The sequence below is a fragment of the Galleria mellonella genome, unplaced genomic scaffold (assembly GCF_026898425.1).
Source record: "Galleria mellonella isolate WM207_F2 unplaced genomic scaffold, CSIRO_AGI_GalMel_v1 utg90, whole genome shotgun sequence".
Taxonomy (NCBI): Eukaryota; Metazoa; Arthropoda; class Insecta; order Lepidoptera; family Pyralidae; genus Galleria; species Galleria mellonella.
This window is the reverse complement of record NW_026442172.1, coordinates 1,794,335-1,809,195: the sequence shown is the minus strand read 5'-3', so window position 1 is coordinate 1,809,195 and position 14,861 is coordinate 1,794,335. Positions and strand designations below refer to the sequence as shown.

Below are 14,861 nucleotides of genomic sequence, written 5' to 3'. Positions count from 1 at the left end.
GCGTATTACCAAGTATTATACATTATATTTTGGAATATTGCATACATAATATTATAAATATTAAACGCGTTACAGTACAATACGTGCATCATTGCACCATGTTTCAAATTGGGGTTGCGATAAGACTAAGATATATCAATGTCTTCGTTGTACGATATGAAAGCTTTGGTGGTAGTAAGTTCTTTTTTTGAAGTCGATTGAAAATATTTTGAAACATTACAAATAAAACGAGTAACTTTGTATAGAATACTTATAATTTGCTTGCACACAGCCTCTATTGAGAACAATGTTAAGAAATAGTGAGGAAGCCTGACCGAAACAATAACAGAAAATTTTCAGCGACTTATTACGTACTCAAAATACAATAAAGCCGCACAGTCATTATTTATTTTTAATTATAATATAATAAAGGTAAATTTACCTTACTGGTTTCAATGTAATATTAAAATAATACTTAAACTGTAACAGTAATTATATAATGACGAAAGCTATGTTATATAGTTTGAGAAATAAAGTATATAATATTTAAACGCATATAATTACAATTGAAATCAACTGCATTAAAAGAATGAGATTAGAAAGGTCCCAGAAAACAGTTTTGTGTGCACACATCTCCTGTACTTAAATTATCACGAGGACGAGGCACGCACGAGGTACTAGCGACATACGGCGGCCCCACCGGCCCGCTCCACATACCGCCTCACTTAGTCACTAGTGTGACCATAACCTATACAAGAATCTAGAATTACGTAACTTATAATAATTGCATATATCATACATCTAAATCCAAGTAACTTATTTTTTATTCAGTTTCATGTTTTAATATTTTACTTTTTTTTTATTGTTTTTCTTTTATTATTATTTTTATACCATAATCTCTGTTTGTTACCACAGCGCGTTGTTGCCGGTGAAATCTGCCTTCCACGAATGATTTTGTCCACCACTGAGTTATTTATATGACGAAGTGGCCAATGATGCGGCGCATCGTCTAATGTCACAAAGTCTATTCGACGTTCTCTGGCTTGCGATTATAATGTTGAGGGCGTGGCGGTCGTGCAGCCCCACGGGAACCGCCGCGGGGCCCTCCCCTGCCACGGCCTTTAAAGCCTCCTTGATAACTCTGACTGTTATCATTATATCTGTCACGTCCACCACCATTCTCGTTATGCTGGTGTGAATCAACTGTATCGCCATTTCCATAGTATCCATCTTCTCCGCCACGGTTATGATATCCATCCTTTCCGTGTCTGTTTTGATAGCCATCATACTGCCGGTTTTGGTAGCCCTCCTTATTAGGCCTACTCTGATATTCGCCACCGTGTCTACCGCGATATCCATCGCCGCCCTGTCTATTTGGAAAACCACCACGTCCACGGTGGCCATTCGGTGTCCCGCGACTTCCACGTCCATAGCGCCTGAATCTATTCTGGCCATCACCCTGACCCTGTGCCTTGCGTTCTGCAACATCCTCATTCTCAGGACTTCGGCTCTCTTTCCATTCATCATCATTTCTTTCCTCTACAGGTGTAACCTGTTGTCGTTCTTCATGTTGGTTAACAGGTTGCCGCTCTGCCTGCACAGTCTGACTTTGTGGTTGAAGTTTAGGATGAGGTTGTGGTTGTGCCTGCGAAGGCTGTGGTATTCCTGGTTGCGTCGTAGGGTGAGACGGCGGTTGTGCGGCTACATGTTGTGGATGTGGTGGGTGTGCCTGTGGCATAGGGCCTGGAAGTTGGACACCAGCAGCATTTGGTGGAAAACCAGGATGCTCAGGATGTGGGGCAAAATGGGGCTGTGGTGGTAATGGCATGGCAGCAGAGTCTGGAACACGTGCTCCTGGTAGTTGTACAAAATGTTGATTGGTAAAGGTTTGGGTTGGGATAGGTGCTGGTGGTGATGGTTGGTTTGGAATTGGTGGTGGTTGGGGTGTACCAATAGGGCTATCAATCTCAGATTCTTGTAAGAAGAAGAAATTCTGTGACCCTATTACTTCTGTTATGGGCCTTTGTTGTGGATACTGTTGAGAAAAGTAAGCATGCTCAACTTCTTGCAGAGTAATTGGGGGAAGTGGACGTAGAGGATATGCTGGAGCTGGAACAACAGCAGGTGCTGGGGGCACTGGATGTGCTCCAGCTGGGGGATAAGCTGGCACTGGTTCTGCTTCTGGCTCATTTTCTACCACCTCTTGAGTCTCCTCAGAAGTAGAAATAAAATTTTCTTCAGATTCCACAACAACATTTTCAACTGTCTTGTCAAAGTATCCACACTCATGGACTGTGGTAACAATTTCTTTGATACGTGCATATGTTGTTCCAATCACTTCTTTTGGTTTACCATCAATAACAGCATACAAATGTTCAGCAGCTTTTGTAACTTGAATATGAAATCCAGGCAATCCTTCTTCATTTACTTCATGTTTTGGTGTGACTTCAGGATACCTAAATAACAATAATACAAAAAGGATTTAGTTCTAAACTAAGTAGAATTTGTACAATAAGTAACGGGTGGCCCAAAAGTCCTTAGAAATGTAAAATTTGAATTAAACGAAAACGTCGCGCGTGAGCGGTGCAGGGGAAGCGGGGGCAGTAACTTCGGTTTCTGGGAATTTAGTCGCGATGGAGCGTTTCACCGGAGCGGATCGTGCGTTTTGTGTGCGCGAGTTTTATCAAAACAACAATTCGGCAACCGTTGCGAGGCGTAAATTTCGAGAACACAAAGGTTTACACAACTTTGATGATACCCCAGCTCTCCAAACGATTAAGAATTGGGTTGCTAAGTTCGAGGAGACCGGTTCGACGTTAGATAAAGCGCGGTTGGGTCGCCCAAGGACATCACGTACGGAACAAAACATCGACACAGTGGCACAATCTATTCGTGAAAATCCTACACAGTCAACTCGTAAGCGTTCCAGTGCATTAAACGTATCCAGGACATCGTTACAACGGATTTTGAAGAAAGATTTACTTATGTACCCTTACAAAATTCAGTTGGTGCAAGAATTAAAAGAAACTGATGCTATTCAGAGAGTGAATTATGCTAATGAAATGTTTAATCGGTTTACTTCGTTCAATAACATAATGTTCTCTGATGAGGCACACTTCCACATTAACGAACATGTTAGTAAACAAAATTGCCGCTATTGGAGCCCGATTAATCCAAAACTTAAGCACCAGAAGCCCTTACATAGCCCTAAAGTTACAGTTTGGGCCGCTATGTCAGCCCATGGCATCATAGGGCCTTACTTTTTTGAGGACGGCAGAGGGCGTGCTGTTACTGTTACTTCGGAGCGATATGTGACCATGATCGAGGAGTTGTTCACACAAAAATTGCAAAACTTTCCAGGCTTTAATGCCCGAACATGGTTTCAATAGGATGGAACAACTTCCCACACCTCCAATACTGCTATGCCCGTTATCCGTCAACTTTTTCCAAACAAAGTTATCTCTAAGAGAGGAGACATTTCCTGGCCACCACGTAGCCCGGATCTGACTCCAATGGATTTTTTTTTTGGGGCTACCTTAAGGCTAAAGTGTACGACTCTAACCCGCGGTCAATTAATGACCTAAAAGAAAACATCCGCAGAGAAATGGCAAGCATTTCAGCAGTGACGTGCCGCGCAGTCATCGACAATTTCAGAAGGCGTTTGCAAGAGTGCCGTGACTGTAACGGATTACATTTGGATGACGTTATTTACAAAAAATAATTCCCGTTTTTCTAGCTATATTTACAAATAAAAATATTATTCATAGTGTAATTAGTTTTATTTAATTAATTTTTTTCATTACTAAGGACTTATGGGCCACCCTGTATTAGAAATGTAGTGGACGCATTTTTGCTTTGTGTAATATGTAGGGTAAGAATGAAATAATTTGTAGTACTTAAAACTAAGATTTAACAGGTGAATGTGTCGTGTTAGTATGAAGAGCTTAAAATTTTCTTTACGTTTTTTTGGTAACAATGTTCAATTTTGGTGGTATAGTTCACTCCTTTAAAATAGTGTGTGAAAACAACAAGACCAATACAAATGTATTTATTGTTTAGGGTTTAAACCTGACACTAACAAAAACTGAGTAGTATATATATTTAATTGCTACATCATTATGGAGTAAAAAAAACACAATAATACCACCATAAAAGCGTTTATAACTTTAGTTAACTGAAGTGTAGCAACGTTAAAACTACCTGTCAATTTTTAAAAACAATTTACCAATTTTCAATATTTCTGACTGATTATTTCAAAAGTTTTCTAATAATTAACTAACATGTTACTTATGAAATAATATTTTTATTAAGCTGTCACTGAAAATTTGGATATTAATATTAAAAATTTATTTGAAAAATTCCAAAGGATAATATGACGTAGATGCAAAGTTATTAATAATGGATTTATATGCTATATATTCTGTGATTAACATTTTAGTTCGCTAGTAGAACACTTTAAATAATTCGAAGCATTGGAAAATGTTCATCAGTTTTTGATAATCGACAGACTATTGCGACAAAACAAAATTGCCAAATTTTGGTAATCTGAAGTATAAGCGCAGATAATAGTTATGGATTACTATCATCATGATATCAAAATTATCACTTTAATTTGCAAATATATAATTAATACTTACAAATCATCCAATATTTTTAGATCTTCCTCAGTAAGTTTCGCTGCGCCATTAGATCCATTCAAGAAATCTTCTCTGGCTTCATTATTACCCATTTGCATAAGGCAATCCAGAATCAATAGTACTTCTCGAATTTTGTTGGTCTCAGCTGCATAACGGACCCATGCATCCTGTATATTACAAATGTAAAATATAATTATGTATCAACAATTAAAATAGGATATAATAGAATGTACATTAATATACTATACGAGGTCTGTCCGGAAAGTTCGTATAAAAGTGTTCTGGAATGCGAGAAAGAGGAGTGGGGAGGCCAGGTAAGCGCAGGACCCCTTCCTTATGTCCCTAACAATGCTTCAGTTCTGGTCTGACCGCCGTGCGGTGCGAACTGGCTTGTCACGCCATCTGTGAAGTTACCTCTTAACGAAACCCCGTCGGCATGGAGCCCGCTTCCGTTGAAGAGCAGCGCGTCGTAATCAAGTTTCTCTCGAAACTCGGCAAGAATGGCCGTGAAAGCAAAGAGTGGAAGACATCCGGGGAACCACGAACAAAAAAATCAAGAAAATCCCGCTCAAATGTCAAGACAATGTTGATTGTTTTTTTCGATGTTCGGGGGATTGTCCATCAAGAATTCGTCCCTCCAGGCCAGACAGTTGATGGAAAATTCTACGTCGATGTGCTCAGACGCCTCAAAGCTCGTGTGGCACGAGTTCGTCCAGAATTGGCGCGAGAGGGGCGTTGGATTCTTCACCACGACAATGCCCCTGCCCACACCTCTCTTGTTGTCCGTGAGTTTTTGAGTAAAAATTCCATTACGGTGACCGAACACCCCCCCTATTCGCCGGATTTGGCCCCGTGTGACTTCTTCTTGTTCCCAAAACCAAATTGGTACTTCGGGGGCGGCATTTGGGGGACATAAATGAGATAAAAAAAGCTACGACGGGGCAGCTGAGAAACCTACAACCAGAGGACTTTCAAGGAGCCTTCTCACAGTGGAAACGGCGTTGGCACAAGTGCATTATGTCACAGGGGGAGTACTTTGAAGGGGATAAAATTGATTTACCTGAATAATTGTAAAATAAAATTTTTAAAAAACTTTTATACGTACTTTCCGGACAAACCTCGTATACATATTCTTTATTGCACTTGAAATAAAGATACAGCGATTAATTTACCAACTTGTTAGGAAGGGTGGCCTTATGTCTAAAAGATATCTCCTTCAGTTAACCCAATGCAATTAGAGAGAAAATAATTAGCGGGTAATCAATCCACTACAGGAAAAAAAGGTTTACAAGATAAATAGAATACAAATAAAATAAACATACACAAATTGTAAATAAATAAATAAATATATATATATATATAAACAACACATATAGTACGTATAGTAAACATATATAGTAGTGAGTGCATAGAATTTAGTATTATTAGTTAAAAGGTGGAATTTCAATCTTTTCTTGAAGGAAGTAATGGAAGGACTAACCTTTATGTTAATGTTAAAATGAGAAGGTTTTTCCAAAAAAATGGGTCTTACAAGTAGGGAGTTCTAATATTTTGGATTCGAAACAGGGAGCAGAGCTGGCTATATTGTACATATAAATAGGGGGTTGGTACAAGTCATCTGCATAGATAATCCAGTTTCATTTGTATTTCTGTTGCCAAACAGATATGCTTGTATGGCAGCATATAATTTGGTTTTAATGGTCAAAAAGGCAGATAATTGCATTTTAGCTAAAATTCCACAATTATTACTATGGAATGTTTTTAATGTAATTTTTACAATAAAATAAAAAAGCTGTATTTAAATATCAAAAACTATAGCAGAATTAACATTTAAACAAATCATAATATGTATGTAATGATGTTAGTAATATATCTAGATTTATAACCAACAATTATATAAATGCTGTTTACATAAAATTGATAGCCCTTCATGGTATTTAATAACCTATAAAGGTTGAAATATTAATTTTTACATCCACTCTTGAGAATTTTGAGTGCTATTTTATATATATATTTTTTTTAATTTTGTTTGTAACTTTGTAAACATAGATTTTGAAAATAGGAAAACCAATTATTTTATCGATTTTCTTACTGTCAATGACAATTTATAGATGCACTATCAAGATATAATATACACCAAGTAACCCTTAGGAACATACCTGTGACCATTGCATCTAATTTGCCACAGTACTTTTTATATGATTCAGATAGACATAAAAGTCCTAGTCTATTATTTTGCCTTTTGTTGATCTCATATTTTAAATGTGTTTTAAATGAATATGTAATTCATCAACTTTTGTATGGGTTTACCTATTTGTACTTAAGGTATAGGTTAAACACAAATTTTGGATTAAATGAAAATATACCTTCTTTGCTTGTTTCTTGGCTTCACGTTCAGCAGCTGTTGCAATTGTTGCAACCTGCTTGGACATATCCCTTGCAAACTCCAATGTCTGCGCCACTTCATCATACTTCGCAACTGCTACCTTCTGGTCACTATTCAGCTCTTTTCCAGCCTTTTGCAAGTCACGGTATGATGTCAGCTTACTCTAAAAATAGGAAAGGTACATATTTATAAGATTTGATACAATTTGTGGTTTTTAATATTTTTTTTAATCTACCACAGAATTTGAAAAGATTTTAATATCATTACAATCTTCCAACTATAACTAAAAGAGATCTATGAAAACAACAGAAAATTATCTGAGATAAAAATTGAATTTTCATATAATAATTAAAATTTATGGTGTATGTAACTCTTATTGGACTAATTTTAACAATAATGTATCACTTTAGCTGTAGTGTAGTACATTCAGTTAGACTTCAGTGCAAGCCATTTAAAACTATAGATAGAAATACATTTTTATTGAGTATTTCTAAAAAAAAAAAAAAATAGAAAAAGAATTATAAAAACAATTGTTCACTTAAAAAGATTACATCTAAACACCTTATTACTATCCAATACAAAATATGCTAAAAGTATAATTAAAAATATATGCAGTGATATTGCCACTTTTGGGCATGTACCCTTCAAAATTAATATGGAACTTTTATGGAATATGGAAATTTAGATGTAGTATTTTTAATGTTCTTTTATGCCACTGTATTAATCTTCTGAATATTCTCAGTCTCAATTTCATATGATGTTTATTAACTACCATGTTCTACAATCATCATTCACCATTAAAAACTTAGAACTTAAATGGTAGCATGTAATTTCTGGTGGAGAAGGGTGTGCTAGTAATACGGACTATCAGTACCATTTCTAGCAATTTACCCTGTCAGGTTGACCTCCATGTGGTCTCCTCTAGTAACCATCATCCTGAATTCCAGGTGTATTTATCTTATTTATTCAATGGGCTAACTATCCTACCTTTTCATTCTCACCTATCATCTCTCACTAGTGCCCCACCAGCATATACCGTTAGCATAGGTGGGTTTACTATTCCATTATCATCAATTAAAAAAAAGTATTTAGTTTCTAAGGAGTTTTCTTCTACAAATGCTTGAGTTATGGAAAAAGCTCGCCATTTATTATTATTATATTTAGGCATTTAGATTTATTTTAGGATTGCATGTGATATCCTTAGTAGTAGGTGTCCATTGGCTTGTAATTTTATTTAAGTAGTAATACAGTTTAAATTGTTTGTCAGTTTAAAAGGAATTAATTATATTTAATAATAACTCATATTTATTATTACCTACTAAGCACATATTTAAAATACAATATTCCTCATTGGTTATGTGGTTCTGGCATAGAATAGGCTACCCCTTCATATCCCGTGAGTGTTGTAAGAGCTAAGGGTAGGTAAGGGGTGGGCAGCAGCATCCCTCTTAAAACTTCTCTAAAGCCTAACTGGGATTGCCAATCCGCCTGCCAAGCATGGCAATTACTGGTAAAACCCCCTAAGAGAGAGGCTTATGTTCAGCAGAATTCAGAGATGGTGATCTTTAATAGATCAAGTGTTTATGGACCACCCTTATGACACTTAAGAAGATATGTATTACATTTTAAATGGAATTCTAAATAATTTAAGTAGGTTAAGTATCAAATTGGTTAAATATGTTAATTATAAATTTAATTAAGAGCCATGTTACTAAATATAACTCTTAAAAAATTATAACTGGAGTTAATTTTAGAATTAGATAGTATACATTTTAGAACAACCAATTACTATTGATTACAAAAAAATTAGGTTCTGTATACTCTAGCTTATTTTTTTTAAATTGTAATCTTATAAAAAAGTTAACTTCAGAAGTGAGTATTAGACAACTGAGCATATTTATTAATATATTGTGAGTACAGTTGCTATATTTTATTAACTAGTTTGTCTACATTCTGTGTACCAGCTTAGGAAATACACATTATAAAGATTAAGATTACAATAGAATAAATAGTTTTGTACAAAGACAATCATTTATTTATAATATCTATACATACAAAAAAATACTGACTTATATAGAATTATCTAGGTATGTACTCTAATAAATGTGAAATTAAAAAACGTAGTCTGTCTATTGACCAAATCAACTTTACTTGTATATAACTAACTGCTAATAAACAAACATATTAAAAAATAATAGAAACAATAACCGTTCTGCATGACGATCTAGCCAAAGAGAAGTTGCGGGCATTCTGCTGGCCCACGAATATCAAGCTTCTATTCAGCATTGTTTACAAGGCTTTTATAGTGCATTACAGGAAAGCAGAGAACTAGTTGAAATACTGGGACCATCTCTGATATTAATGGTCTAATTTTCAAAATTTTATTTGTATAGTTATAGAATAGTTCGTTATAGTTAAAAAAAAAAAACAATCAGTTCTTAGGTAGTTAGTCAGTACATAATAATAAAATTATAAATAAGTAAGCTCTACACAATTAGTAGTTTCTATTTTATTTTAAACCAGCTTTATATGAAGTAATTATTGTTCAGGCTGTTTTTATAGTACAGCACCATTTAAAAAATTATATATCAAACAAATCATTGTATTATCCATAGCAAATATCTCCTAAACCATGGTTTCGTAAAATAATTAAATGACAGACGACATTAGAAATTTGGGCGTCACGGTTTTGTATAGTCAACATTGGTTGAGCACATGTGTGAAAATGGCGTCAACCGTCCGCACTACACAAACTATTCTATTTACATGCCAAGTGCATTTTTAAATAACTTAAAAATGTGTAATATTAGTAAAGTATTAATTGTATAAATGCATTAGAAACTATTAATCACAATTATTCGCAAACTCTAGGAAAAACTATTGACGGTGTTAGAAATTGTACGTACCTTTCTTTTCTCCAAATTCCGGATTTTATGTTCAATAATAGTCATAATCTGTCGTATGGGTGAATTATCCGAAGCCTCCGAAGAGGCTGGCTTTTCGGATTTTGCATTCGCAGCTGAAGGCATCCTTCACAGGCAACAACTTTTCCTGGATTGGGTATTGTATTGTGGTGGTGTTGAAAAGAATAGAGATAGATTTTTTATCTATCTTCACAATCCAAGCAAAGGAACTGTCATCAAACGAACAACGCAAGCATTTATTTTTAATGTTGGCACTCCATAACTACTAAATGCTTAAGCGAGTTGATTTAAAACATAGATAAAGAATAGTTTATGTCGAAAGAAGACAGTAGGGTTGATTCTGGTCATTTATCAAAACCTATAAAATTTTCATTCTAAAGGTAAATATGAACATAGTTTCTAACAGAATTAAGTCTAAATTATTATAAATTTATTTTATGATGATTCATTAAATAGTAATTTCTCGAAACTATCGAATAAATATATCAAGTTAAGAGATAAGTTTAAGGAAACGGCTCCTCAGATTTTAACCCATTGGCGAAATTACCTGTCAATTTTCAAAATATTTCTGATTACTAAAAAGTGCTTTTAACGAAATAAAATGTACGCTGACCTCAAGTAAAAATGAATGACCTTGAAATGTGCATTGATTGTTGATAGCCTTATGAATAAAAGTTACAGTAAATGTAAATAACAATTTGGTGATTAATAATTATAGGCTCAATAAATATTAGGGCTAATTCTAAAACGCTATTTCTCCAAACTTATCTCTAAAATTGAAGTTGCAATTTGATATTACAGTTAAATATTTATTCTAAGGGCCAGTATGAATTAAATTTCTGATAAATTTAAGTCTGTAAAATAGTAATTTTGTTTAGAGAAATAGAGACTTAGAATATATCCTATATTATTTTCATAATATTTAACGGGTTTATTTACTGCATTCTACTTTAGATAATGTAAACGATGTTAAGTTAGGTAGGCAGGTTAGGTAACCGTAGATTACGAACAGCTCTTAATTTTTTTAAGAGTTGCAGTGTCTGTGGTTTTCTTGCCATTATAGAACAAATACCTCTTATAGTTATGCAATTTGATAAATTCTATGCAACCATTTATACTGAACGTTTAACCATTTAACCATATATATAGATTTTTATTTAAAATATTGATAAAGATAAACACTGTAAAATCATTGCTTTCTAGTGCAAAATCTCAAAACTCAGGTAAAATATTTGTAAACATAATGTGACTGCTTATGTTTAAGCCAATAAATATAATTATATGACAGGTATTGTCTATTAATTATTCTATCTTATAGTCTCGTCAGCCACAACCATAACGATCCTATCTATAAATCCGTTTACTAATTGTCCAGAAAATGCGCGAACAACCTAATTTCCTTTACTACAACAGATATGTTTTTTATTCTTTATGTTGTATATATATGATTTCATAGATATTACAAAATTTTTTTTAGAATATTACGTTTATCGTTATTAATTGAAACTTCTATATTTTCCTATAGGAAAATTTAAATACGTTTAATTTTTAAAATAAATATAAAACTATCATTTTGTTTAATTTTTGTTACTTTTAATTATATTCGATTCTTTGATAGTTCTAGTGATAATATTTCATAACAATGTTTTGTAAAACGAGAGTGAGTATTGTTTGTTTTGTAAATATAACCTAACATTGTACTAGTCGAAGCGGTAAAACATTTTTTAACGTTTTTCATACGTAGGTACCTACGTTTGTGTTCAGAAAAAAATATCTTTTTATGTTTATGTTCTTGAGTTCTAATAATCTTATTTGAATGCAAGAACATGGTATTAGGTAGTTATGGGCCTATTTTTGATCCTATATCTTTTTAATATAATTCTTTAGATTATATTTATTATTATTATGTCAGTCGTTAACTGTCCCCTGTTGCATATAAGCTTTCCCTATAAGGGGAGTTTTGCCAGTAGTTGCCATGCTTGACAAGCGGGTTGGCAACTGCAGTTTTTTAATGGGTGAAAATGGAATGGTAACTCTGCCCGCGCTATCGGTATACACCGATGAGGCGCCAGTGGAAGATAATAGGTGAGAATGAAAGCAAGTCAGTTGGCCCACCATGATGAATTCCACAAGAATTAAACATTATGGTTTCCACGAGGAACTGCGTAGAGGTCGACCTAAGAGGGTATATTACTAGCAATGGGGCTATTAGACCCCATTAATAACAATCCCTTTCACCCCTGGCAACCGCAGTTAGGCTTTTAAAGGTAATTTTAAGAGGGATGCTATTGCCCATCCCTCACCCTCCCTTAGTCACCTCTTATGGTACCCATGGGGCACACATGGTATTTTAGATTATAGATATATCACCAAAATGTGTCTGTATAAACATAACCAAAATAATATGAACCCATTTTAATATTCTTGTATGTATAGAAATACCAGAACATACCTAAATTAAAAAAAAAATGCTTAAGACTATAATTCTTAAAGGAATAATCATAGACAACATATTTTTTATAATTTTATGATAATGATGTAATTTTAATATCAGTGCGTATTAATCATTTCCAATGATCTAATTTATAAAAAAGCTAAAATAAGTTGTTGAAAGTGTCTTTTGTTTAAACAATTTAGGTTAACTGTTCTTTGTCTTTAATGTTTAAATAATTAATATGTTGTCCAATGCAATTGGTAACTTATAGCAGTAATATGGATTCTATAGATCAAAAAGTATTAAAGATTATTTGTAGAGAACATTATATATTTTTTATTTTATGTTTCTATATAAAGGACTTGTTTTAACAGCTATGTCTAGCAATAACATTTTGCATTTATTTATTAATTTAAATTTATAGTTGTGAAAAATTTACCATTTTTTATTTAAAATAAACATTAATTAAATCAAATTTAAAAGAAAAGAAACCATTGAAATTGGATTTATTTATTTTTTCATAACAATTTTGTAAACAATTTATGAAAATTACAAAATTTTAATATTAAATGTAAAAACAAGTTTAATAATTAATATTTTCATTTAAAGTTTATATACTAATAGCTATCAGATTATTTGTCATTCCATGTTAAAAAATGTTAATCTGTAAGTACTATTTATGAAACAAATAAGATAAGATGCATATGTTTGAATTCTATACAATGTTTTTTTAATGTGACTATATAAAAATCTGTTTTTATTATTTATAGAAACAATATACTGTGTATATTATTTTTAACATTATATAAATTATACCTATTATTTGCAGATATCCAGTTTCACCAATCAATTACTGAAACTTCAAAATAATAATCTACACACAACTACAATAAGAAATGATAGTCAAAAAACTGAAAAAAGTATGTTCCAATTATAATAAAAAAATACTTAACATGCTTTGACATACCAAAGATAAATTATTAAGTAATATTTTTTTTGCAGCAATAAATCAAGTAACCTTACTGGGTAGAGTGGGTGCTGATCCTCAAAAGCGAGGTTCTGAAGAGCATCCAGTTGTGAATTTTCCTCTGGCTACTCATTTCAGTTACAAATATGAGTCAGGAGATATATTACAGCGCACTGATTGGCACAGGATTAGCATTTTTAAACCAGCTCTTCGTGATACTGTTTATAAGTATTTAAAAAAAGGGCAAAGAGTGTATGTAACTGGTAAATTGTCCTATGGTGAAGTAAAACTTGATGATGGGCAAGTTAGAACGGCATCTACAGTTGTTGCTGATGATGTTATATTTTTTCAAGGACAACCATCAGAAAATTAAGTAGATATCTACATATTTTGTTATTCAACTTCAGAAGTATGAGACCCATGAGCCAAGAAATTCAATTCAATCTTTAATTTGGTACTAATACAGTTCAAAAGTTATAATAATTATGAAGCCCCAATCATCTAATAATCTTGAGAGAAGTTGAATCTCGTTTAGTTTTACACAAGATGTATGAAGTTCTCAGTTACTTTGATCTGACTTTGCAATTTTTATTTGGTAATGATTGCAATTAAATATACTGATCAAATTATCAAAAATGTCATACAAATTTGGTATTTATTAGCGTTTTTGAGTATAACTAAATTCTTATGGCAGGAGTCTTTAACTCATTGGTCGATCCCGAGGAAGAACGCTTGTTATCTGATATGTAAATTAGTCTATAAGCATAATGTTATGTATCTAATATGCATGTGATAAATAAAAGCCAGTAGTTTTTCAATATGTTTTTTTATAGTATATTGAGTATTTACCTACTTCTATTATTTTAAACCTGTCTATCACATAATAAAGGACTTAAAATTTTTATCAGCTTTTGTATACGTTCTACTTAAAATTAATCACGATTTCAATGATTAACTCTTTTAATTTTAGAATTTTGTTTTGGAACAAAAATAAATATATATTTTTTTTTATAATTACTACCCATAGGAATAGTATAACATACTTATTAACGACTAGCGGCCCGTCCCGGCGTCGCACGGGTAGACAATTTTAACATTTCTCTTCACTGCTCGGCTCCTATTGACCGTAGCGTGATGAAAAGTATACTATAACCTGCCCAGGAGTATGAAGAATAATTGTACCAAGTTTCGTTAATATCCGTCATGTAGTTTCTGTTTCTATAACGAACAAACAGACAGACAGACAAAAATTTTACTAATTGCATTTTTGCCATCAGTGTCGATCACTAATCAGCCCCTGAAAGTTATTTTGGAAATATATTTCATGTACAGAATTTACCTCTATAGATTTATTATAAGTATAGATAATATAATTTTATTTCTTGTCATTCAAAATATATTTTAAGTTTTGGTTTAATTTATATATAACTATTATGGTTGTATATATAATGGCCTGTTGCCTTTGTCGATTTCTTATATCGATACTATCGATGACATGCCATTGCCACTTATTGGCAACTTATAAAGAATTGAA

At 33.0% G+C, this 14,861-nt stretch overlaps 2 protein-coding genes across 2 annotated transcripts; one reads left to right on the top strand and one right to left on the bottom strand.

Moving 5' to 3' along the window:
* Positions 1-236: 236 nt before the first annotated feature.
* On the bottom strand, positions 237-10,147 carry LOC116412729 (caprin homolog). The gene is made up of 4 exons (XM_031907562.2): positions 9,909-10,147; positions 6,983-7,165; positions 4,617-4,783; positions 237-2,435 (listed from the first exon to the last, which is right to left on the bottom strand). Exons 1-4 carry the CDS (start codon positions 10,029-10,031, stop codon positions 1,004-1,006), a joined length of 1,905 nt encoding a protein of 634 aa, XP_031763422.2. The 5' UTR covers positions 10,032-10,147; the 3' UTR covers positions 237-1,003.
* Positions 10,148-11,281: 1,134 nt separating this feature from the next.
* LOC113523441 (single-stranded DNA-binding protein, mitochondrial) lies at positions 11,282-14,145 on the top strand. Its single transcript, XM_026909421.3, has 3 exons — positions 11,282-11,586; positions 13,190-13,280; positions 13,363-14,145. The coding sequence occupies exons 1-3, from the start codon at positions 11,569-11,571 to the stop codon at positions 13,698-13,700; spliced, it is 447 nt and encodes a 148-aa protein (XP_026765222.1). The 5' UTR covers positions 11,282-11,568; the 3' UTR covers positions 13,701-14,145.
* Positions 14,146-14,861: the final 716 nt, after the last annotated feature.